General features: G+C 38.1%; 1 protein-coding gene across 4 annotated transcripts in view; it reads right to left on the reverse strand.

Annotated features, from left to right (window-relative positions):
- GUCY2F (guanylate cyclase 2F, retinal) overlaps positions 1-26,311 on the reverse strand; it is a 120,193-nt gene extending 93,882 nt beyond the window's left edge. For all 4 annotated transcript variants that reach the window (XM_066357156.1, XM_066357155.1, XM_066357153.1 and 1 more), the window contains exons 1-3: positions 26,114-26,311; positions 12,897-13,711; positions 2,945-3,246 (exon numbers count right to left, since the gene is read on the reverse strand). In XM_066357156.1, the coding sequence (XP_066213253.1) occupies positions 2,945-3,246; positions 12,897-13,626 (1,032 nt within the window). In that variant the 5' untranslated portion in view covers positions 13,627-13,711; positions 26,114-26,311. The remainder of the gene's footprint in view (positions 1-2,944; positions 3,247-12,896; positions 13,712-26,113) is intronic.
- Positions 26,312-26,607: the final 296 nt, after the last annotated feature.

Below are 26,607 nucleotides of genomic sequence, written 5' to 3' on the forward strand. Positions count from 1 at the left end.
TCTCTCTCTCTCTCTCTCTCACACACACACACACACACACACACACACACACACATGTTCCTTCCCTAAATCCTGTGATTAAAATAAAATATGGTCTGACCAGGTGGTGGCACAGTGGATAGAGTATCAAACTGGGATGCAGAGGACCCAGGTTCAAAACCTCGAGGTCACCAGCTTGAGCACAGGCTCATCCAGCTTGAGTGTGGGTTCACCAGCTTTAGCAAGGGGTTACTAGCTTGAGCGTGGATCATACACATGACCTCATGGCCACTGGCTTGAAACCAAAAGTCGCTGGCTTAAAGCCCAAGGTCTCTGGCTTGAGCAAGGGGTCACTTGGTCTGCTGTAGCTTGCAGTCAAAGCACATATGAGAAAGCAATCAATGATCAATTAAGGAGCTGTAAGGAAGAATTGATGCTTCTCATCTCTCTCCCTTCCTGTCCATCTGTCCCTGTCTGTTCCTCTTTCTGTCTCCCTCTCTGTCTCTGTCACAAAAAAAATAAACTAAAATAATAAAATAAAATAAAAAGATGACCTAGTCTGTATCTATGTGATGATATGTCATTGGCTAAAAGTACAAAAATTCTCTATCTTATTGCTTGCTTATAATTATACCAAACAACTGTTTTGAACAATCAGTCTTAGCAATTTGAGGGGTCCTTGCAATTCATGACCAAATGATCAATTGTTTTCACTTAAATATGTGTGTCTTCTAAAAGAAAGATTTATTAATAAACTTATCAGTGATAATAAAGTCAAAATCCAGCACTCTTGATATCTCTGCCAGTCACCTTTTTTTCAATAGAAAAAGAATCAGCAAAATCTTTGTTGTTAATGTTCAGGAGAGAAAGATTAATTAAACCTCAGTGTCATCTGAATCGCTTATTCAGAGACAGAAGCAGTCTACAAGGATTAAAAGGGGAATATCATGAAGAATATGAGTGTTTTTGCTGCTTAGCTGACAGCCTTCGTCCTTGCTAACATAATCCCAATTTTGTTCACAGTTTCCCAGCAGTCTTAGGGTCAGTCATGATGGTCTCATTCCTCTTTCTAAATTATTGGTTTAAGTATGGGTATGGAACACAATTATGACCAAGAACATATGGAAAGAAGTTTGTTTGAGGAGCTTCTGTGAAAGGGACAGGTTCCAGCTGTATGTGATGCTTGAAATTATAGCAGCCATCTTGAGAACATGAGAGCAGCCAGATCATGACTTCAAGCTAGCATGCTATGACTTGTAAAGTGGAAAGATGAAAAGAACCTGGTTCACTGATAACACCACTGAACTGCTGAATAACTGGTCCTGGAGCTCCCATACCTTCAAATTTTTAAAAAGAAAATGACCTGGATCATTTTGTGTTGAGCTGTCCTTTACCTACAGCTAGAAGCATAATTAATGCAGAACTTTTAAAACTTATGTGTCATTCTAAATACTTCTGAAAATTACTGCCTTCTTCATCTGGCCTCCAATCTATAAAAATCCCCTTCATATGTATTCTACTCTAACTGGCATCTTTGGCCTCTTCATCTTCCTCTTATATTCATCATTTTCTTGGTATTTTCCTCTTTGCTTTTATCTTTACTTTCCATTTTCTGTGTTTTTACCCTTCATACTCCTTTTCCTTCCTCTGCCCTTAAGTGACTGTGATTTAAATCTGAAATAGGTTTAAACATACATTCATTTATACATATATAAATATTATTTCTTATATATTATAAAGTAGGAATTATTTTCCATTTCAAGTGATTTCTTTCATATAGAGGTAGCTCTACTAGCAAAAAAACAAAAACAAACAAACAAACAAAAAACACCTGGCTTCTCTTCACTCCCTTACTCATTCCTTCCCACAATGTGACTGAACTGAACTAGTTTGGAAAGAGAACTGAGCATGTGTAGCCCAGTTTCTCCTAACATTTTTCTCTTGGGAATAAGCTACCAATAGGGAACACATGCTCGCTCTGCTCCTCCAGGCTGTACATTTTACAAAAAGCATGCTGTCATGGGCAAGAAATATGGTAGTTTAGTAATACTGGTGACTAGGTGGAGAAGTCTGATTCATTAGTGGAAAGCTCAAATGCCTACAGACAGAGCCACACTCTAATACAAGCTTTATCAATAATGTTAGAGATGAAATTAAGCAAGACTCGTGGAGACAAAATACCTTGGCAAGGCACTTTAATAACTTCTGCAGAAGGGTGTGCTGCCACTATTGAAAGCCAGCCAGCAAGCACACGGGCAGAGGACAAGTTCTGTTTTTATCCCTAACACAGGTCCTAGGATGCTGGGTCTTTATCCATTGGCTGGAGTGTTGACCTTACAATCTTATTTTTTCCCGATTGGCTAGTTTAAGTGGCCACACCAAGGTGGAAAGGAGAGATACAGATATCATTAACTAGGTAAGGAGGTTGGGAAATGGTCAGATGACCAGAGGAAGGGGGCTGGGGGATTGGTAAACAAGTTAGCTATTTCTTATTCTATTCCCCTGTCAGAGGAATCCAAATGAAGGGGGTTGGGAAGTTAGTTAAAGAACCTGAGTTAAACATTTCCTTCAATAATAAAGCTAATACCTTCTTATATACCGGCTCTTTTTTCTCATTGTTGAATTTGATCAGAACTTGGGTCAGAAACAGGACTTCTTTTTACTAGACCCCCTTGAACAGCACTACTATATATTAAAGCTTTGTTGCTCTGTTCTTAAATATATTTTATTTATTCCTCATGACTGTATGCTGTCATCATGAGTTGCTTGAAGGTAAAAAAAAAAAAATGTCCAACAATATATCTTTGTTTTATAAATGTTTTCTGCAAACTAAAGGTGTTTTTAATGTGTGTGATTGCCTGCTATTGATTGAGTTTCTTATGAAATAGAGGCTCTTGATAGGAAAAATATTTACCTTCCTGAATTTTGAGGTTCTGCTCATGATAATTTGTAAATCTGCACTTACTTGATCTGACTCCAGTTTCTCAGAAATTTCACCTCTAGTTGCTGCCTCTGTATAGGCTTGATAGAAGGTCTTTTCTTGGGACTCCACTGTGATGGTCAACACAGCATCATAGGCTTCCCGGAGTTTTGAGTTGTTCTTCAGGACCTGGTACGGGGTATGTTTATATGGTAAACTGTAGAGCAGGGCATCATAGGGAATAAAGACATAGGTTCCATCAGTCATTTTCAGATCATGAGCCCATTCCAAGAGATGTGTCTGAGTCTCTCCCCCAATCAGGGCCGAATGCATACACATGATGATTACTGAAACCAACAAAGCAAGAAGGTTATGGCAGTAATAGGTTATGCAGTAACCAAGATTACAGATTGGGAGAAGTAAATAAATGTGTTGTAGACAATTTGTAAATGAGTTCTATCTTATGCTTTCAAGATAGGGCAAGATTTGAAGCCCTGATCTGATGATGAGGTATGTCCAAAGATTCTGGATTAGGCAAAGGGACAAGACAGATATTTTTACAGCTGCAGAATTTAACATTATACAGGAACAATAACAAATATAGCAAACAGGAGGTAGCATAATAAAAATCCTTTGGGGTTGAAAGACCTAGATTTATATTCTAAGGTCATCACTTATTCAGTGTGTGCCCTTAGGTAAATCACTTAACCTCTATCTGTCTCATTCACAAAATGGAGATAATAAATATGTGCTTCATGGAGTGGTTGTGATGACTAAAAAGAGCAATTCATATAATGGACTTAGACACACCACTCAATGAATAGTAGTTTTTATTACACCTAAGAATAAAAAAAGCTAGAAGGAGAGGATGGAAGATATTCTAATAGCAACTATTGCTTTTTATTGCCAAACTCCTAAATACTTTCCAAAAGATTTTGACCAACTGTTCCCACCCTTATCAAGTTATTATAGATAATAATTGACACTAACTTGCACTCACCTATAAATGCTACTAATATTGTGGATAAGTCCAACTTTTAAAAATCTAACTTCCCTGTATTTGGAATTACTTTGCACTCAACTTAATTCTTTCTAGACTTTGAAACTATGTTTTTTAGCAAGGCTATGCTAGAATAGAGTGGATTAGAGAAAGTCATGGTTGAAGAATGGCAAGTAGATCCTGAGACTGAAAGTCTTATATCCAATTTCACCTTTGGCATGTTAATGAGTTTAGTGTAATCCCACTTGTGCTTCAGTGCTCACCTCTTTAAAATGTAGATTCCAATGCATTTCACAAGTACATTGAGTAGTTTAATTAGATAATGCCTGGCAAGTATTCTGAGCTCCTTGAAGAAAGAAAAAGGTCCTATTGTCATTGGTAAATATTAATTATACATGCTTAAATGGGATCCTTTAGGCTCAGGAAGTGACTATGCTTAACTAAGTTCAATGACTGGTCTTTGGTATTTACACATTGCTTCTTCTATTTTCACAAACTTCTTTGCACTTGTTAAATAACTCCAGAAAGTTTCTTCTTTGAGCTAAATCTGGTACTCATCATTTTTAAAGGTATAATTAGTAAGTTAAGAAGTTGATTTAAACATACCACACACACATACCATAACTTGAGTTTCCAAATGACCATTAGCTCCTTCAGTATAATTACCATAAAAGGTCCTACATTTATTGCAATGCTCAAATCTTCCTTCAAATACCCTGGGTATATTTTTGGAGCTAGTTCATGGAGGGATTCTGCCTCCCTTGTGCATAATCACATATTGTATAATGAGAAGACATAGTGCCAGAGAGGTTTAACAAGGTAAAGTTTGGATTCAGAAAGAGAAACTAGAACAGAAGGTCTCCAACTCTCTACATTTATCTACACTATTAAACATGAGTCAGTTTAGACAAATCAGTCCATTGATAGAAAAAAAATAATTCAATGCTTCAGTTAGTTGGACAGTTCATCCTACAGTATCCTTGACAAATATGTCAGTATTGGCATCTTTCTTTTACAAAAGCAGATTAGATGACTCGATGAATATCACCCAATGGAGATAGAAATCCATTTTATTTACTTAAATAAATATTAAAATCATTCCACTGTATGGAAAATGTTAAATAGAACTAAGTGCTTTGTGTTGGCTGAAATATATCAAATAATTTTAATATTCATTATATGTATTATGTGCTGTGGTATAGTACCCAGATGTACCCTTCAAAATGAAAACACTCATTCTCCTGACTGCTGGGGATGTTAGGAGTTGAAAGCTGATGCCTCTCTAGGAATTGTCCTGAGTCTAGGAAAGCCACATTTCTTGAGGTCACATCCCATTATTAGTGTGCTGGAGTCAGCTTGTACTGGTTCATAAGAGCCTATGGTTAAATTTTCAGGGATTTTGTTAAGTAGTTAATGTCATATTTGCAACATGAAATTGGGCATGGTGGCAGTGATTGCACTAGTGGTTCTCAAACTTTTTGAAGTCGGGGTGCATTTAAAACCCTACAAATAATTGTAGGCACACTATATACAAATTTCTGAGAAATATGTTATAATAATTAAGTCAAATATTAAAGAAAAATTTATAAAGTCCAAGTGTGCTTTTATGGTAATTAAACAAAATAAATATGACAAAATTAAATTTATTTTGACATTAAAAAACATTTTTATGTTATATTTTTTGAGTTATGCTTTTTAGAATTCATAAAAAAGAGAGGTTAAAAAATAAAAAAAACAACAAAAAGTTATCTTTTTATATATATATAGATACATTCTTAGTAAGATTTAGTAAATTCAGCAGGTCCTGGAACAAATGTGTTACGTTTTTTCATTCTTTGTGTATGAGAAACATGAGCCTGATGTGTCCTAGCGATTTCTTCAATGTTTAGGCATATATTTGAAAGGCAAACTCTTATTTCCTCATAAATACATTGAAGAAGTCCTCTCTTTTTACTCTTAATTGTGTTGAGTGCAAAAAATCCCCACCATACATATCATCTTAACTTTACACCAAAGGATAGAAGAAACTTGCCTCCAGTCTTTCCAGGGAACATGGGGGGTAGTGTAAACAATCCAGCACTGTAGCTTAACAGCCTTTTGCAACCTAATCAGGCAAGTGAGGTGAGGGTTGGGCAGACTGTCAGCTTACTGCCAATTCCCCACACCTTTGTCCCCCAAAAATCTGAACTCCAAAAACCCTATTGGTTTTTTGGTTCACAACAGGCACATATTTCTCTGGAATACCATAGAGCACACCTGGAAATCTTCTAGGGTGCACCAGTGTGCCCTGGCACACACTTTGAGAACCACTGGATTGCATTATTTAAATGAGCAGATTCTATAAATCAGAGCTTCTTCCCATTCTCCCAACTGAAGAGAGCTGACTGCTAAACAGTTATTATCTTACTGTACCTCTTTCTCTGCATCAGCCTATACCCAATAACCAGTCAACATGGAGATATAAAGACCAAGAATCCTTCCGTCAGTTTTGGACAGCTCTGAATGGCCATTCCAGCTTGGAAGCTCCCACTGGAACTGGTTGAAGCTTTTGTTGCAACTATATGAACTTTCCATTTTTCTTTTTGCTCAAAATACTGCCTTCTCCCCCTCATAGGTGATGTCCTTGGAAGCATTCCCCTAATAAGCTTGCAGCACACAAATCTTTATTTGACATACTTTTTTTCCAGGGCACTGACTTGTGACACTGGTTGAGAGTCCCATTGTACTCTGACCTGACTTTTATCATGGCACATAAAAATATATTGTCTCTATTTATTTATGTCAGCATCCATTATGAAACTGTGAGCTCCTGAGACTGTGTGTTATCTATCTTGGTACATATTATTTCAGTACATATTATGCACCAAATATATGTTTAGATAAATGTTTGAAAATTTCAGAAAAAAGAGGTTGTACAGTTGGGTATCTTTTGTTGGTTCTTTTAAAGACATAGGCATATTTGAATTTTTAGTATGGAACAACTATTTGAAAAACATTTACTGAGCAGGTAGACACTACTATGACTGTCTTTAATGCTTAGTATCACTAAGCATGCTCAAGATTTTACCATCAACATGAATCTCTCCTTTAATTTTCCTTTCATTGGCTTACACTGAGACAGTTCAGACAAAAAGTCAGAAATTTTTAAATTGGAAAGACCCTTTGAGACTATCTAGGTCCTCTCCTTCCCCCATTACTTTATAGATGAGGAAACGAAAGCCTCAAGAGGGAATGATCACAAGCTCCTCGATTTTTTATATGGCAAGACTCTGCTACTAAACATAATTAAAGTAGAAAGCATAAATACTGAATTCAAACAACAGCATCTTGATTTGATAGATTGAGTGCTTCAAGAACAGGGATTTGTGGGTGCATCTGGTCTACATGATGATTTTAATAAATAGCTTTATTATCTCAAAATTACATTCATTAAAATGGGATTTTACCTGTAAGTCGTTGTCAGGAAAGGATTAGTGGACAAAAACCTTAAATCTTAGACAAGCCCTAGGTCAGCAGGTGATTGTTGAATAATATCAATTTGTAAGTTTCCATTCTAATTATTAACAGTCAAGCCACTCCATAACCAAAACAAAGACTAGGAGATACATTCTCCTGAGATGCCATCTCAGCAAGATATAATATTAGCTCTTTCTCTGAGTCATCTGAGCCCCTCTTGAGCTAACAGCTGTATGTCTTTATATTGTGGGACCCACTATGGCAGCCTTTCCAGGACCCTCTCTTTCCCCCTCAACATTAGCAGCAAGAAATGTCATGAAACTCTAGGAAAAGCCAATGGCCAAATAACTCAACTCCTACTTCTCTTCCTAAATTGAAATATTCTATCCAATGTTTTCTTAAAATAAGGAACTGTGTTTCTCAGAAGGCAAAGTTCACTTTCTTTTATTTCTTGTACATTACTGGCTATGTAGTCTTTGGTGGAGGAAACTGGGTCCAGTGTCACACTTTGTGAGATGGAAATGATTCCACTAGCTTTTGCTGAAGGAGCCTTAAGAGTCAAATTCATATTTTGAGCCTATAATGTTGCTTTGAACCCATAGAACACCCCCCACATTTTATTGTTCTTGCTCTTCATTTTAAGCATTTGGTGACATTCCATACCACTAACATGTATTTTAGCCTATTTTTAACAAATGTTTTGGCCATAGCTTTATCAGTATTACTATTGTTATTACAATAGTTTAAGTGCCTGGTACCTTGAAGCACTTAAAAAAACCATCAGTGGATCTAAAAGTTAAGAAAGAAAATCGAAAATACTGAATTATACACCATACATAGAACACAAAATCTCAAATGAGTATGTTTCAGGGGCATACCTCAAGTGGATGGGAGGGAGTAGCGCACAAGTCTTTCATTAGACCAGTGGTTCTCAAAGTGTGGAACCTGGATCAGTAGCATCACCGCCACTGTGAACTGTTTAGAAATGTAAATTCTGGGGCCTACCCCAGCCCTCCTGAATCAGAAACTATGGAGGAAAGACCTAGCAATTTGTGTTTTACCAAGCTTTCCAGGGTATTTTGGTATACACCTATGTCAGAGTCACTCCTTTAGACCAACCTGAATATATATCCTGACTTCCCCATTCACAAGCTTTGTGACATTGGGCAAGTTATTTAACCTCTTTTAGCCTCAGAAGCCTTTTCCATAAAGTGTATTAAATTATTATTGGTCTTACTTTATAAGGAGGTTGGAAGAGTCATATAAGATGGTCCATACAAAGCCCTTGGAAAATGATTAGCACATAATAAACTCTCAATAAATATTAGCTATTATCATTGTTGTTATTATTTTTGTTCACAATACTCTTCAATAGATGGGAAGAGGCTAGCCAGGTTCCTGGCAATAAAATAGTAATATACTATCTAATTTTTGGCAGAATAAAAGAAGGGCATTCTGATTGTGTCCTATTTACTGAACATCATATTGCCATGAAGAATTTCCCATTTAAAAAGATTTAAAGGAATCCCCAAGTGGTTCAACAACCTGTTAAGTCCAAATTGAAAGGATTTCACAATCAACCAAGCATTGATAGGCAAAAAGTTGAGGGGATGGGAGGGGGGCTTGAAATAGCCATTTGAAAAGTTTTCTAAAGAGCTTTTTTAGTGGGACCTCCTGCTAGCCTTTGTGAGAATTAGCAAAAGAACCTATTCAGGGTAATTGCAGTCCCACAGGTGCTCTGCCTGGTGAATGGATGCTCTTTTGTCCCATTGGATCAAAACCTCCATCAGGGCTCATGGTTAAAGAAGCAGAGAGTGGACAAGATTTTGGCCCTCATGCTCACTCAGATTCCCTTCTGCAAGGCACAACCTACATAACCACACATAGCAGCCCTGACTGTAATTTAAGGCCTTTATCTTTGATTAGCATTTCTCCTATTTGACTTCATCAGAAACAAATATAATTGGTAATTGCCCCTGAAGTTTAAAGGAAATGAGCTCATAATCTGGGAGAAGTTGAATCCTCCCTTCCCTGGGATTTCATTTGCCCATTCTTTGGTGTTGATAATGCATAAAACTACCTACTTGTTATGTGAGACTCACAGGTGTTGTAAAATTTGAAAGAAAAATACCTATCTCCTCACTAATCCTAAGGATTAAATGAGATTATCTATATGCAAATACTTTATAAACTGTAGAGAGCTGTTCACATGTAAAGTGGTATTAGGGTTCCTTTCATTGTTCCTATAGTGGCATCTAATAATATCCCTGCTGTTTCGTCTCCCAAGAGCCCACAACTATATTTATTGCTATTATTATCATCTTTACCATGAAATTCTATCATTGTCTTGATATTGTGTAAGCACAATTTATACCTGTTTCTGAGAAAGGCAGTCCTTATTATGACTCCTGTAAGGTGCCAGTGTTATTTCCTAATTGGAAACATATATTACATTTACAATAGAAATAGCATACCAGCCAGTAAGTAATAGCTAGCTTTCTCTCCCCTTCCTCCCACCACTATCTCTCACTACTATCCACACATGAAGCTGTAATTACTGTTATTGTGAGCAGATCAGACAAAACCAATCTTCCAAATATTTCTATCACTTCTAAATGTTGTCAGTTCTCTCCAAAAGAAGGGATTCTTTTTCACTGTTGTTTTTTTAATATCACAAAAGATCCTTCTCTGAAGGTTTGTTTGGGGGCCCACATTGTTATGAAGTAGCCTCATATCCAGCAGAATAGGGAAAGGCTGCCATCCTCAGCTCTTCTCACCTGTCACACAAAAATCTTAGTGGTTTTTAATCAAAACAGAAAACAGCTAGGAATACTTTAACAGTCTCAGTCATATCAGTTAAGAGAGACTAGAAAATCAGCTAGAAATTTCACTTGGTTTGTGCTATGGTTGGTGTGTTGTAACTTTACCCACTTCTCAGTTGGCCCAATCCATACTCGCTGGCTTCTGGCTCAGTTTTTCACCAGATCTCCCATTTTCTAATGAGACTGGAGATGTGCCCGGAAATACAGGTCACTTAGCTAAAATCCTAAGACTCTGTCTTTTATGTTAATATTCTGGATCATTCTTTTCATGCTTCCAGTGGCTGAGCAACACTGTTTTCAAGAGATGATGAAGTGGATGACAGGTCTATCCTACCTTAAGACTCATTCTCTTTCCATAGTTCCTACTGTCACATCCCACTTATCAATTTGTGTGTTCTCAGATACCAACAACTGGCCTTATCAAGCGTGAGTATCACACATTCTTTTGGACACTTGCACACTGATCTGCCAAAAGTCATACTCACGGCACAACCTAACCAATGGTTCACTTTCCCTGCCTGTTCCTTCACCTCACTCACCTACCCACATTCTGACTCAAGTTGCTGAAGACCCAGCATGCCTCATTTGAGTTTGCTTATATTTTTCCAGAAACCAGAGACAAAGTCCTGGAGTGCACAGCTTTGTCTTCACTTCCTTTTATTTCCCTGTCTAAGACCCTGCTTCACTTACTGTTGCTGTTCTCTTTATCCAGGATCTTTTTTTAAAATTTTTAATTTATTGTGTTGATATGGTTTCAAGTGTCCCACTCAATACAACACCCTGCACACAGTGCATCATTCTTCCCGTGCCCCATGTTGTTCCATAACCATATATTTTCCTCTCTGGCTCCCCCCAGCCCAAACTTAAAACATGAATATTCATTCCCTTTGTGAGCTAATCCATACTGTTACAAAGTAAACAATCTGATTAAACAACATCATAAGACAAAAATGACTAAGTTTAAAGTAAGAAACATTTGCTTGCATTTTCATTAACTTAAAGCAATGATTCTTGACTCTGGCTGCATTTTCAAGCACTGAAGCTATTTAAAATACCTTTGCTAGGGTCCCACTATCAGACCATCAGAATCTCTGGAAGTGGCACTCTGGCATCAATCATTTTGAAAAGATGTCCAGGTAATTCCAACGTGCAGCAACAGTGAGAATCATTGACCTAAATAAATAAATCTCTAATAGTAGGGCAATAATGTGTACCTACACTACTTTCCTACCTCAAAGGAGTTGGGGGTAATAAAAACCCAATCCTAACTTTTCTCAGTCAACAGCCTAAAGAGCTTCAGGTCCTGGATTTATTTAACATATCATGGAGGTCAAAATGTCACTTCAAGGAGTATACTATTTAGCATGGGTGGGATATGAAACACTCATGGAATGTAAGCTTGCAGGAGACACTGGGTTTCATGAAGATTTGTAATCTATTATAAAGTTTATGACATTAAATATGTTAGCCTGTTTCTAGCATGACTTCTCCCTGGAAATGGTTTTATGTGTTTAAAATAATTCTGAGCTCTGCTTTGAAAGTATCAGTTCTATTATGAAGTAATCAGAGCCACACTGATTGCTTAACATTATAAGATCTTGCACAGTGGAGCTAAAAGCAGACTACTGTAGTTCCTGTAACTAAAAATTCTTGTTCTCATTTTCCCATTATGACCATAATTAAGGTCCAATACTGGAGACACTTGAAACCTAAAATGGGTTTCTGGGTATGGTCCAGGCCTTAGCTGGACCATTCTCTAACAAGTTCATTGTTATGTTAAGGAAATGACAGGGACTAAGACTAATCTTAGAGGTAATCAGTTTGACAAAGTAGTGTCTGAGCTATCTATCCTAAAGTGACAAAGGGGCTGCAATAAGGAAATAATAAGCAGTGTTTCTACAAATTATTTTCACTTCTAGAAAAAGATAAAGTAGAAATTAAAAAAAAAATAGAATAAAAAAATCAAAAACAAGGGTCACAAGGGTTTGCGGTAAGTGTTAAGTAAAAGAGTTTATTTAAAATTATCAGGAAGAACCCCCTTTCCCAAAATGTACCCAACACACCCTTGGTAATGGTAGTTCTGTACATAAAACTTCTCTTAAAAGTGGAAAGATTAAAATTTAGGCTGTCTTACTACTGTAATGTTTTCATTTATCAGCTAGATATGGTGTTTTATATCTGCTACTTCTGTGCTGCCCTGTTTTGGGAGTGGAAGACAAAAGGGATATATGCATTTTGGGGTACAGATAAATACCCCAAGGTTTTCAGTGAGATATGATGACACAAAGGCCATAGGCACCTATGTGGGAAAATTTCCAGAAGGGAGTGAAAGAAAAACATCCCTTTAGTGACCAGAACAAAAAAACTGGAGCAATCAGAACACCCTCTTTGACTAATTTGAAACCTCCAGGGTCTGAGGGCATAGAAAGTATGTGAATCCAGTGGCTCTTGATGCTTTTCTTCCCCACCCAGATGCTGAGAGCAGGCATTGACACCTAATGGCTCTTTAACCGAAGAGTTCTTTGTATCTTTGTTCAGTTCATAAAATAGGCTCTGTTGAAGGACAGTCTTGGGGCCTGTGTGGGAGTGAAAGGGGCTAAATGCATGAAGAACTGGGGAGTAATGTGTTACCCTAAGGCATGAGGGTAAGAAACGTTTTGGAGATTGTAGTATCTTTCTCTGAGCCATGTTTAAACCTTAGCCAAGAGAAAGCACTCACTGCGAATTTGGTCCACACGGTGAATCTGCTGGAGAGCTTGCCAAATGCTTTGGTTGTCTTGTCCTGTGGTCAGGACGACCCCTACAGGTAAGCCATGGCTCCGAAGAGCATTTGCAACTTGATTGGCTGTGTGCACCCAAATGTCTTCATCTGAAGAAATTACTCCAGCATGAGCCCACTGGAAATATTCCATGACAGTTACAAGCACCCGGATGGGAGAAGCGATTGTCCGTAAAAAGGTTGGGTAGCTATTTTTATTGTTTAATTCATAATTCACACAAGCCCAAGAGAAAATCCCTTTGTCCCAGCTGTTTCCAAGGAGTGCAGCTGCCTCACAGTAGCCAGGGTTGGCAGGTCCAATAAATACTGAGGCCATCTGGTGGTGAGAAATGAAACTGGAGAGGGCACTGGAAGTCTGGCAGTCTTCATTGAGAATCACATATTCAAAAGAGTAACCCAGGTCAAATGATGGGTCCTTGTTGATCCGTTCAATGGCTAATCGAGCAGCAGCTTCAGGCAAGGCCTTTGAGAACAACTGATCACAAGCCCAAGGGCCCACTATGCCTATCTTGTAAGGGGGTGCCCACACCTGCTGTGGGAGGGATGTGAGGGCCAAGAGGCACAACCACCACAGGAGCTTGAATGATCCAAAGTCATGGTGTTCTTGTTGTCTTCTTGGAGCCTTAAAGTGGAGCATAAGGTGAAAGAAAGACCAGAGTCCGAAGAACATAGCCCTCCTGCGTCCAACAAGCTAACAAAAAGATACTGGAAGCTTAGTAAACTTTCCCAATATTGACAGTGGTGTTTCCAAATGCCTGTTAATTAGAGGGAAAGATGTGTTACTCACACTGTTCCTGAAGCTTCTGGAAATACTAGTTATAAAAGAATAGGAATAGCAGTTCCCAAACTGGAAGTTTCTTCCCCCTCCTCCCGAATGAAACTCCTCTTTTTCTTGTTCTAACTGTACTCAGAGGCGGATTGAAAAGCAGGCACACCGGCACAAGCCCTGGACCCCGGCTTCTGAAGGGTCCTGCAAAATACCACCTTTACATTTTTTTTCTAATGACAAGGGGCCCAATATTTTCTTCTGCACCCGGGGCCTCAACTGATTTTAATCTGCCTCTGCCTGTACTCCTTATGTCAGTAGATGACACTTCTAACTGCAGTTCACCCCCTTGCTCCAGTCAGAAATCTGATAGTCAACTGAGACTCTTCCTTCTTCTCTGACCCTACATTCAATCCGTCACCAAGCCTTACTGATTTAACTTCAGTAATAACTGCCCACCCCACTGTACTGTGAAGATTACATAGGTTAACATAAAGAAAGCACTTATAGCAGGGTCTGGCATGTCATTAGCATTATATTAGTGATAGTATCATTATTACAGTTTGAAATATGCCCACTTTTCTCCACCATACTGGCTTCTTAGAGAGAGACAAAGATATATACAGATCATGGCAATGCAGGGTAAAAGGTGCTATAATTGCAGTAGTCCAGACAAAAGAAGGCAGAGAAGATCACCCAAACCCAGATTCCAGATGGCCCAGATTTCAGGGAAGGAGGAGGGGCATCTCTCTGAGTTGAGTATTGAAATAAAAGTTAGCCAGGATAACGGGATGGTAAGGGGAATTGGTGCTAAGAGAATTCCAGGCAGAAGGGACAGAATGCGGGAAGACACAGAGATTTTAAAAAGGGGGGGGGATGAATTCCAAGTCATTTGTTTTGCTCAAGGCCATATTATTAGCCAAGGCAGGGACCAGACCAGCAAGAATCATATATGCCATTCAAAGGTTTTTAGATTTAATCCTGTAGACAGTGGATTTAAGCAGAGAAATGCTATCAAATTTCTAGTTTGAAAAGATCACTCAAGTAGCACTGTAGAGCAGTGGTCCCCAACCATTTTTGGGCCATGGACCGGTTTCACGTCAGAAAATATTTTCACAGACTGGCCTTTAGAGTGGGACAGATAAATGTATCACGTGACTGAGACAAGTGTCAAGAGTGAGTCTTAGACGGATGTAACAGAGGGAATCTGGTCATTTTTAAAAAATAAAACATCATTCAGACGTAAATGTAAATAAAACGGAAATAATGTAAGTTATTTATTCTTTCTCTGCGGACCGGTACCAAATGGCCCATGGACCAGTACTGGTCCACGGCCCGAGGGTTGGGGACCACTGCTGTAGAGAATGAGTTGGGAGGGAGCAATGATTGGTGAACGGGAGACTGGTTTGGAGGCTGTTGTTGTAATCCATCTGAGAAATGATGACAGACCAAAAGAGAAATAGTGAAGATGTAGAAAAATAGTGATAAATTTTGCCAAAACTAAAAATATTAGAGTTTAAGAAAGTACAACCAATAACAACTTAGTCACTCTGACAAGATGTAGATGATGAGGGGTAAAAAGGAGGACTCCAAGATGATTTTGAGCTTTTCAGACCTAGTCAACGGGTTCCAAAATGACACAAGTCTCTGAGATAGAGAACACTAGAGGAAGAACACTATCTGGTGGGAGATATTTTGCATTATATTAGACAGGTTGAATTGGTAATGCCTGTTAAATGTACAAGTAGCAATATGCAGTAGACAATTTAAATATATATATATATATATATATATATATATATATATATTAATGTTTATTTTATTGATCTTAGAAAGAAGAAGGGAGAGAGCAGGAAAGAGATAGGAATACCTGTTCCTGTATGTGCCTTGAGTGGGGATCGAACCAGCAACCTCTGCACTTTGGGACATTGCTCTAAACAACCAAGCTATCTGTCCAGGGCACAGTAGACAATTTGACATACTGTATCTCATAACAGAAAGCTGAGCTGAGATATAAATTTGATGAAATCAATTGATAGAAAGTAATTGAAGATACGGCAGTATATGAGATCAACAAAAGAGAACTGTAGAGTATAGAAAGAAGCATTAAAATCCACAATACTTAAAAGGCAAAGCATAGAGAAAAGAGGTCATAACAAAAACATACATGACAAGTCCAGAGAAACAGCAAAATCCAGGAGATCATGGTATCTTAAAATCTAAGGAAGATGAGTCCCTGGCCGGTTGGCTCAGTGGTAGAGCGTCGGCCTGGCGTGCAGAAGTCCCGGGTTCGATTCCCAGCCAGGGCACACAGGAGAAGCGCCCATCTGCTTCTCCACCCCTCCCCCTCTCCTTCCTCTCTGTCTCTCTCTTCCCCTCCTGCAGCGGAGGCTCCACTGGAGCAAAGATGGCCCAGGTGCTGGGGATGGCTCCTCGGCCTCTGCCCCAGGCGCTAGAGTGGCTCTGATCGCAACAGAGCGACGCCCCGGAGGGGCAGAGCATTGCCCCCTGGTGGGCAGAGCGTCGCCCCCTGGTGGGCGTGCCAGGTGGATCCCGGTGGGGCGCATGCGGGAGTCTGTCTGACGGTCTCTCCCCGTTTCCGGCTTCAGAAAAATATGGAAAAAAAAAAATCTAGCCCTGGCCGGTTGGCTCAGCCGTAGAGCGTCGGCCTGGCGTGCGGGGGACCCGGGTTCGATTCCTGGCCAGGGCACATAGGAGAAGCGCCCATTTGCTTCTCCACCCCCTCTCCTTCCTCTCTGTCTCTCTCTTCCCCTCCCGCAGCCAAGGCTCCATTGGAGCAAAGATGGCCTGGGCGCTGGGGATGGCTCCTTGGCCTCTGCCCCAGGCGCTAGAGTGGCTCTGGTCGCGGCACAGCGACACCCCAGAGGGGCAGAGCATCATCCCCTGGTGGGCAGAGCATCGCCCCCTGGTGGGCAGAGCGTTGCCCCTGGTGGGCGTGCCGGGTGGATCCCGGTCGGGCACATGCGGGAGTCTGTCTGACTGTCTCTCCCCGTTTCCAGCTTCAGAAAAATACAAAAAAAAAAAATCTAAGGAAGATGAAACTTTGAGGATAAAATGTGTCTATCACATTTTACACTGCACTGAGAATTTAAGGAAGTTAAAGATGGAAAGGTGTCTGTGTTGAATTTGGATTTAGAGAGTAAGAGTGCAAGTTGAGTGACCACAGAGAGTCAAAAATCAATAGGAACAAATGGAGACAGCAAATGTAGAGGATTCTTTCAAGATGATGTAGGCAAAGCTTTTCTCTATCTGTCCCTTGTCTTTCTGTATACCACCATCTTTTATTGATCTCACTTGATGCTACAAAAAATTTCTTGCAGTTCTACAAATATATATCACACAGTCTGTCAAGGAAAGATTTAGAAAATGACATTTCTTCTGTCTTGAATGCCCTCCTGTCTCCTTCAACACTCCATTTCTAGATTCTCCTGATGAACTCCACCTTCAAGACCCAACTGAAATGTGTTTCCTACTCTGTGTAGCCTTAGTTACCACCCCCAGGTTGAGTTTTTCTCCCATCTCTGCCCCATTAGGGAAGGTGTCACTCTGATTTATACACTATCCCTATTTCTTGTGTATATTGTGAAAAGGATACTAAACTGTTTGATATCTCTGTATTTACGGGACCTCATACTTTCAACACAAAGAGTGGACAAGAATGAGCACAACTATCTATGCAGAATACAGCTGACTGTGTTGGAAGCTCGTAGAGGTCCTCCTCATGGCCCCAATGCCTAGCCTAGTTCTCAGCGCACAGTAGGTATCTGAGTAATGTTTGTGAAATGAAGTAATGAACATTAAAGTTGATCTAAGTTCAGGCGTAACCATACTAGACATAATAAGAATAATTAATTGCTTGGAAGAGATACTAATGAGGAAAATCCTTATAAAATTTATAATTTTGACCAAAGATGAAAATAATGGGCATGGCTCTCTTCAGGGCTAATAATCAGCAATGATGTGTACTGATAAGCCCAGCCTAGTTGTTTGTTGCCAAAAACAATTTGTTCCAGGCCTGTTAGTTATTATCTTGACTCTCACCGTTAGTTTTAAAAGAAAGCTTAATTTCTCAAAAAACCAATCAAGGGCACACCTGCTGGATCTTAGAGACCTGGTACAATAGTATGTCCCAACATTTATAAATAAGTGAAAGCTGGTTAAAATTAGGGTCAAGAGAGAACTGGGCAGGAAACAAACAAAAAAAAAAAAAACAAAAAAAAAAAAAACAAACAGCACGAGCCAGAGGCTAAGAATTGTGTACTATTGAGAGGGAAAATGTCCAACTTTGCTTAGGGGAGAGCAGTGGAAAAGTGGTTCTGAACTGACTATATATAAAAGAGCTCAAATTTATTCCTAGACCTTCAAAAATAATCTAGTCCAACTTTTCTCCCCCAAAATAGATTTATTTCATGTGCTATGTTGAAAGCATGAGGTCGAGATTCACACTAGATGAGGTGCAAATTGTAGACTCAGCCTTCAATGAGCCTCAGCCTGGAGTTACAGTCTGAGCTCTCATTAGTAGCCCCTTGCTTCTCTTCCCACCCTCCCTTATCCTCAATATTTTATCTGTTATGGCAAAACTTGGGAGCCAAGGCACCCTAGGAATAGCACTTTCTCTGCAGTAGCATGAAAGGGGACCTTATTTTGGGCCTGCATTGTAACAAGGATATTGAACTGTTTGATATCTGTCCTTACAGAAGCTCACTCTTTCAACCATTAATAGTGGGAAAGAGTGAGGGCAACTCCATATGAAGAACAGAGCCCTCTTCAGAGCAACAGATCAAGGAGGCCAACTTACAGTCTCTTCTCTCCCAAACATACCTCGTTTGATGGGTTCTCTCACAGAAGTGGTATTTTAAGCCAGAAATTAGCACTCAGATAACAAAAGCTAAGATAATTACCGAGTTCTTGCTGTGTATCAAAGAATGAGCTAAATTCTTTGCATGTATTATATTATGTTATTTTAAAAATGTGATTTGCCCTGGCCAGATAGTTCAGTTGGTTAGAGCATTGTCCCAAAGCACAGAGGTTGCCAGTTTGATTCTGGCCAGGGCACATACAGGGACAGATTGATGTTCCTCTCTCTCTCTCTCTCTCTTTCTCTCTCTCTCTCTCTCTCTTTCTCACTTTCTCTCTCTCTAAAGTCAATAAAATAAACATTTTTAAAATGTGATTTTAAAATCTTAATTGTAGCCCTTTGAGGTAAGTACTATTATCACCTTCATTTACAGATGGTGAAACCGAAGCTCAGAAAGGGTAAGTAAATTGCCTGAGGGCACACTGCTGTAAAATGGGTGTTTGTACCCCTGTTAATTGAGCACTATACTAGATGGCTTGCCAGCAGCCCTTAAACTATGAAGTCACCAAGACCATCATTATTATACCTTTTATGGTACTCAAATTGAATTTGAATGATTCATTGTTGTTTTTAAAATATCTCTTAGTCCTCCATGAAAAAATAAACTAGATAATGAGGGGGACAGCTGGAGGAAAGTCAGAGGAGCAAGTACAAATTTCTTATCCAGCTAGAAGGAATTTGCCACCAGTGTTCAAGACCAACTTTAGAACAGACAACTTATGCCTCACTCAGAATTCAGTGTTATACAACTGGGAGAAGGAGATAACCACCAATTATACTGTGTTCTAGTTTTTGAGAATGGAAGTCTGGAGAGTACAACTTTTGACAAGTTTGTTCTGATTCTCAATTTCTTCATCTGCAAGATTGAGGTAAATTTAATTTAATGCTTTGATGTGATTACATAAGATGGTATGCTGAGCATGCAATTGTCTTTCAATAAATATTAGGTATTCATTGCTGTTTGGAAAGAAAACTGCATTGAGAATCAGAAGGCCTGGGTCCTGAATCCATTTCTTCCACTGACTCACAATATAACATTGAGGAGTTTGTTCCCCCTCTCTAAGTCTCTCTTTTTCCACTCAGCTGAACTAGAAAATCTGTAAGTTCCTTTATTTTCTGATGTACATTTATCTTGAGATTCTGTACCTCTTCCATCTTCCAGAAAGTGACTTTCCTAAACCTCTGCACTACTAAATTGCTTTCTAAATTCATTCAATATTTGACTTTGCTTTTCTAATTAGGATTTTGTTTCTTTGATTTTTGTTTCTTTTCTTTTTCTCTTCCTCGATGCCCATAAGTGGTTTATATTTACTTTTATATTACAAATCCAGTTCCTAATAATTTTAAATATGGTCTAGAATCCTCTATCAAGTACCTACAATGGGAAGTACCCCTCTACAATGCTGGAGTTATACTACACTGAAAATCTGGATTTCTAAAATCACTTTCTATCTTATTATCAATATTAACAAGTACACACTGAGAACTTCGTTTGTACTAAGCCTGAAACTATAAAAAAAAAAAAAATGGAGGAATACAGGGCCTGGCCAGGAAATCTCATGAGGAAAAGCAACTACGTATATCAGGAAGAAGAGAGCAATAATGTCCATCAACATGCCTCATATGTAAAGTCAAATTTGTAAGTTCCTTGATTGCTTTTTCTCATCATTGTATCTCCAATGCCCTAAATAATGTCAAACACATAACAGGTACTCAACAAATATTTGTGGATCAAACAGTAAAGAAGAGACATGGAGTACAAATGAAATGTTTTATATTACTGCTTTATTTTAGGCCTTGGTCAGAAACCACCTTTGGCAAAATATTCTGATAGGTAAGATGTGTCTTCAAACTTCTAGTCCATCTCTCCCTGCCTTCTCTATTAATAGAGGGGAAAACAACTCTCGAAAAAGAAGCTTTTTAAATAATTTTCACTGATATATAAAAAATTAATATTTAACACTTTCCTCTATTTATCCTCAACCAATGATGTTTGTATTCACAAGGGGTGAGGAAAAGTTTAATGCAAAGCATTTAATCTATAATATTATAATTTTGACTTCAAACATCATTTGCAGGTGAGCAAAGGAAAATGAACTACTTCATGATTAGAAAAATGAAAAGACTTTTAGTGCTCCTCAGGTCATAGTGATCAACTGTCTATGCTAGGTGTAAGGCTGGCATTCTTATATTACAGTCAAGATCATTCTTCTTTTTTATTTAATTTATAAAATTAAGCCCTGGCCTGTTTTCTCAGTGGCAGAGTGTCAGCCCAGCATGTGGATGTCCCAGGTTCAATTCCTGGTCAGGGCACACAGGAGAAATAACTATCTGCTTCTCTACCCTTCATCCTCCCCCTTCTCTTTCATTCTCTCTCTCTCTCTCTCTCTCTCTCTCTCTCTCTCTCTCTCTCTCTTACTCTCCTGCAGCCATGGCTCAAAATGGTTCAAGCAAGTTGATCTTAGGCACTGAGGATGGCTCCATGGCCTCACTTCAGGCAGTAAAATAGCTCAATTGCTGAGCAACAGAGCAATGGCCCCACATGGGCCGAGCATTGCCAGGTAGGGAGCTTGCCGGGTGGATCCCAGTTGAGGTGCATGTATGAGTCTGTCTCTGCATCCCCACCTCTCATTTAATAATAAAAAAAGGAAAATTAAATTCAAAAGGGTGACATTGATCAATAAGAGTACATAGGTTTCAGATAAATATCTCTATAGTATTTGAAATGTTGATCATGTTGTATACACATCACTCAAAGTCAAATCATTCTCTGTCACCACAAACTTGTCCCTCTTTACACCCCTCCACCAAAAACCCCTCACCCTGGTAAGCACTTCACTTTTATCTATGTCTAACAGGTCATTCCTCTTAAATACAATGCTTACTCATCCAAATTTCTAAAAAAACTTTAATTTTCAACTCTATATTAGAAGGATCATACATCACGATGGATAGTAACTAGACTTTAGGGAGTGATCATTTTTAGTGTATTCAGATGTGGAATTATAATGTCGAACACCTGGAACTTATATAATTTAAAAAGAAATGTTTCTAACAAAGGCACTTGAAGCCGCATTCAGCATGAAGTTTTTGGAATGAATGGAAGCTAATACAAAATCTGTAATGCATGTGCTGAAGTTTTTCAAAAGATTTTTGATATATTTCAAACTAGCTACTTGCATACAAAGCATTCAATATAGTATATTTTCAGTGAACGAATGCAATAACAATTCTGTAATGCATGTAGTGAAGTGCTTAACAAGACTAATAATAAAGATGTTTCTAACAAGGTACTTGCAAGCTGCTTTCAGCACAGAATTCTTCCAGTGAATGAAAGTAACACTTTTCCTACAATGCACATAGTGAATTGTTTAACAAGACTTGCAGCAAAGATGTTTCTTACAAGCTAGTTTGCAAGTTGTATTCAGCAGTGTTCTTTCAATAAATGGAAGCCATACACTTTCTGTAATTTGTGTAATTATGTATAACAACTGTTACAATAAAGCTGTTTCTAACAATGGTACTTGAGTACGGCATTCAGCATAGTGTTATCTGAATGAATGAAAGTACAAACCTTTCTGTAATGCATGTAGTGAAGTGATTATCAAGACTCGTAATAAAGATGTTTCTAACTAGATAAAAAAAAAGGATCATACACCACGATCAAGTGGGGTTTATCTCTGAGATGCAAGGGTGGTTCAAAATATGTAAATCAATAAATGTGACACACCACATGAACAGAATGAAAGATAAAATTCACATAATCATCTCAATAGATGTAGAAAAAAATAACAAAATTTAATACCCTTTCATGCTAAAAACTCTTAGCAAACTAGATATAGAAAGAATGAACCTCAACATAATAAAAATCATATATGACAAGGCCATAGCTCACATCAAGCTCAATGATGAAAGGATGAAAGTTTTTCCTCTAAGATCAAGAACAAGACAGGAATGTCTGTTCTCACCACCCCTATTCAACTACTAGAAGTTCTAGCCTAAAGCAACTAGGCAAAAAATAAAAAAAATAAAAAGCATCCAAACTGGAAAGGAAGAAATAAAATTAATTTGGTTTCTAGATTATATGACCTTATACCTAGAAAACCCTAAAGATTCCACAAACAAATAAGCAAAAATTTATTAGAACTGACAAGTGAATTCAGTAAAGTTGCAAGAACAAACCCAACATACAAAAATCAGTTGCATTTCTATATACTAACAATGAACTATCCAAAAGAAATTAAGAAAAACAACCCCATTTACAATAGCATCATAAATAATCAAGTATTTAGGAATAAATTTAACCAAGGAGGTGGAAGACTCGTACACTGAAAATTATAAAATACTGATGAAGGAAATTAAAGAAGACACAAATAAGTGGAAAGATATTCCTAGCTTATGGTTTGAAAGACTTAATATTGTTAAAATGACCACATTATCCATAGCAATCTACAGACTCAGTATTAGCCCCATCAAAACCCCAAAGACATGAGTCTTTCTCTCTTTTTTCAGTGTCACCCTAATAAATTCAATAAAAAATTCCAATGACATTTTTTACAGAAATAGAAAAAAAATCTAAAAATTCATATGGCACCACAAAAGACCCTGAGTAGCCAAAGCAATCCTGAGGAAGAAAGAACCTGAGGTATCCCACTTCCTGATATCAAAATATATTATAAAAATACAGTAATCAAAACAGCATGGTATAGAAATAATGATGAACATAAAACAATGGAATGGGGAACATAGAAATAAAACCATTCATATACAGTCAGTTGATCTTCAACCAGAGAGCTAAGAATATACAATGGAGAAATGATCATTTCTTCAACAAATGATGCAAGAAAAACTGGATACCCACATTTAAAAAGATGAATTTGGATCCTTACCTTACACTATATACAAATATTAACTCAAAATGGAACAAATATCTAAATGTGCAAAAGCTAAAACTATAAAACTCCTAGAAGAAAACAAGGAAGAAGTTCCTTGAGGTTAGATTTGACAATGATTTCTTGAATATGACACCAAAAGCATAATCAACAAAAACAAAAATAGACAAGTGGAATTACATCAATCTGTAAAGCTTTCCACAGCAAAGAAAACAACACAGTGAAAAGGCAACTTACAGAATGGGATAAAATATTTACAAACACAGTATCTGATAAGAGGTTAATATATAAAGAATGCCTACAAGCCTGACCAGGTGGTGGTGCAGTGTATAGAACGTCAGACTGGGATGCAGAGGACCCAGGTTCAAAACCCCGAGGTTGCCAACTTGAGCACGGTCTCATCTGGTTTGAATACAGCTCACCAACTTGAACCCAAGGTTGCTGGCTTGAGCAAGGGGTCACTCACTCTGTTGGAGCCCCCTGGCCAAGGCACATATGAGAAAGCAAACAATGAACAACTAAGGTGCCACAATGAAGAAATGCTTCTCATGTCTCTCACTTCCTGTCTGTCCGTGCCTACCTGTCCCTCTCTCTGTCTCTCGCTCTGTCTCTGTCACCAAAAAAAAAAGTCTATAACTCAATAGCAAAGAATAATAATAATAACTAGGCATAGGCATAGGACTTGAACAGATGTTTTTCTAAAAAAGACATACAAATGACCAGTAAGTATATGAAAAGGTGCTCACTACCACTAATCATCAGGGAAATGCAAATCAAAACCTCAATGAGATATCACCTCACAACTCTCAGGATGACTATTATATAAAAAATCATATCAAGTATTGCTGAAGATTCAGAGAAATTGGAACCCTTGCACACTGTTGGTGGGAATGTAAAATGGTAGTAGAAAAACCATATGGAGGTTCCTCAAAAAATTAAAAGAGAACTACCATATAGTAGAGATCTGCTAGTAATCTGATTTCTGGAATTATATAGCCAAAATAACTGAAGTCATGATCTCAAGGAGATATCTGCACTCTATGTTCACTGCAGCACTATGCACAATAGCCAAGATATGGAAATAAATTAAATGTCCATAGGCAGATGAATGTATAAAGACATGTGGTGTGTGTGTGTGTGTGTGTGTGTGTGTGTGTATATATAATGGAATATTATTAAGCCTTTAAAAATAGCAAATCCTGCCATATGCAACAACATGGATGAACCTAAAGTACATTATGCTAAGTAAAATAAACCAGTCATAGAAAGACAAATACTGCATGATTCCACTTACAAGTAATATTTAAAACAGTCAAACTCATAGAAGCAGAGAGTATAATAGTGGTTGCTAAGGGCTATGGAGAGAAAGAAATGGAGAATTGTTATTCAATAGGTATAGGGTTTTAGGTAAGCAGATGAATATGATCTAGAGATCTGCTTTACAAAATAGTGCCTACATTGACAATACTGTATTGTGACTTAAAATTTTTAAGGTTAGATTTCCTTTTAAGTGTTCTCACCATTATAAAAACAATAGATTAAATTTTTGTTTTTTTGATAGCATTTTCCAAGTTTACACATTTACAACATAGTTCCTTCCTTAAGCTACATGTCAGAAAGTACCTCCTATTATTTGTTCAGTTGTTGCCCTTTGTTAAACAGTCCCCATGCTGAAGGTTTGTCCCTCCATTCTTCTTGTGCTCTATGTCACACATTTCAGTGGTATTTTTAACTCTGCTAAGACCCCCTAGAAGAACCGGAAAGTTCTATGTCATTCTAGGGTTTAGTTTTGATCCCTGACTCCAAGACTTTGCAAAAGAAAAGAGTCTGAAAAAAACAAAAAGTTGAAAGACTGTGAAGGACGGAAGAAAGGGAGGTACCCTAAGCCTTTACCTGCTGATTTGGGGTTAAAGACAGAATTATATAGCTCTTGCATAAAATACACTGTCTCCAAAAGAAGCCGGCTAAAGCCTTCCCCCGGATTAATGGGACATATGGATGTAACTAAATGTTTGAAGGTATACAACTTTGGAAATAGAATACTACTGACCCACAGCTCTCTTGGAGTTGTTGCCAAGATGACTCACGTTCCAACACCTGCATGGAATCGGGCTTTCATGAAAGTAGCTAGAGCATAGGGATGCATCATTTCATTTCAAGTAGTTTTCAAAATCTGTTAGGAAGCTTAATTTCACAAGGAAACTGTTCTTTCAATATGTACAAAGAAAGACTATGATAAATAGCTCTGAGAAAAATTGTTTCTCATTCTAGTTGTCAAGCCAAGGACCTGTATGGATGATTGATCTTTGTAGTTACAGCCTGAATCAAGTTAACAACTTGTGTAAGACAACATCGGGAATAAATAAAAAGGAATCACAAGAGAAACTAAATAAAGCTTGGATAAGAGCCGTTGAGCTCAAATCTTGATTTAAGTGTCTTGAAGCTCTTTTTACCCCCTTTCTTTCCTACTTTCTTTCTTTTTCATTTTTTCTTTTGTTTCTTTTCTTTTTCTAAATATCGCAGTAAAGTTAATGTGTCTCAGCCAGAAGTCTGAGCTCCTGAGTGGGCTGTGATTTTCCCCATTACAATCTCTAATAAACGAGAGCTGTCAACTACTCACCATGTAATTCAGTGCTCAAATGTCTTCAGTTTACCTTCTTCATGAAAATCTCTGCCATGGCTACCCAGTGTTTCTATTTCAGTGCATCCTCTATGCATTCATAATACTTCCAAGGACTTCAGTCAGTTGATAAATTCCATTAATGGAGTAAATAATTGAAAGAGATAGTAAACCTTTTTGTGAATCACTCTTCAGCGTCCCCAGACCTAGACTGGGATTAGGGTTTAGAGAGACACTTCTAATCCTTTAAATTGATCCTACCTGAAGCAGAGTTAGTGCTGACCTAAATGCATTGACCTAGAGATTAACAAACAATTAGAGCCCTCTTGATAAATGTGTCCTCCAAGTACTACTGCCCTCTTTTAACTTTCAAAATCAGACTCTCTTACCCACGGATATTTGCCTCTGTGTTCTTCATTTTGCCCTTCTGTGTAATAATCACATATCTTTTTTTTTTATTTTGTCTCCAGGACAGCTCTAAAAGCCAGAATATT

This window comes from Saccopteryx leptura, chromosome X, assembly GCF_036850995.1.
Source record: "Saccopteryx leptura isolate mSacLep1 chromosome X, mSacLep1_pri_phased_curated, whole genome shotgun sequence".
Classification (NCBI taxonomy): domain Eukaryota; kingdom Metazoa; phylum Chordata; class Mammalia; order Chiroptera; family Emballonuridae; genus Saccopteryx; species Saccopteryx leptura.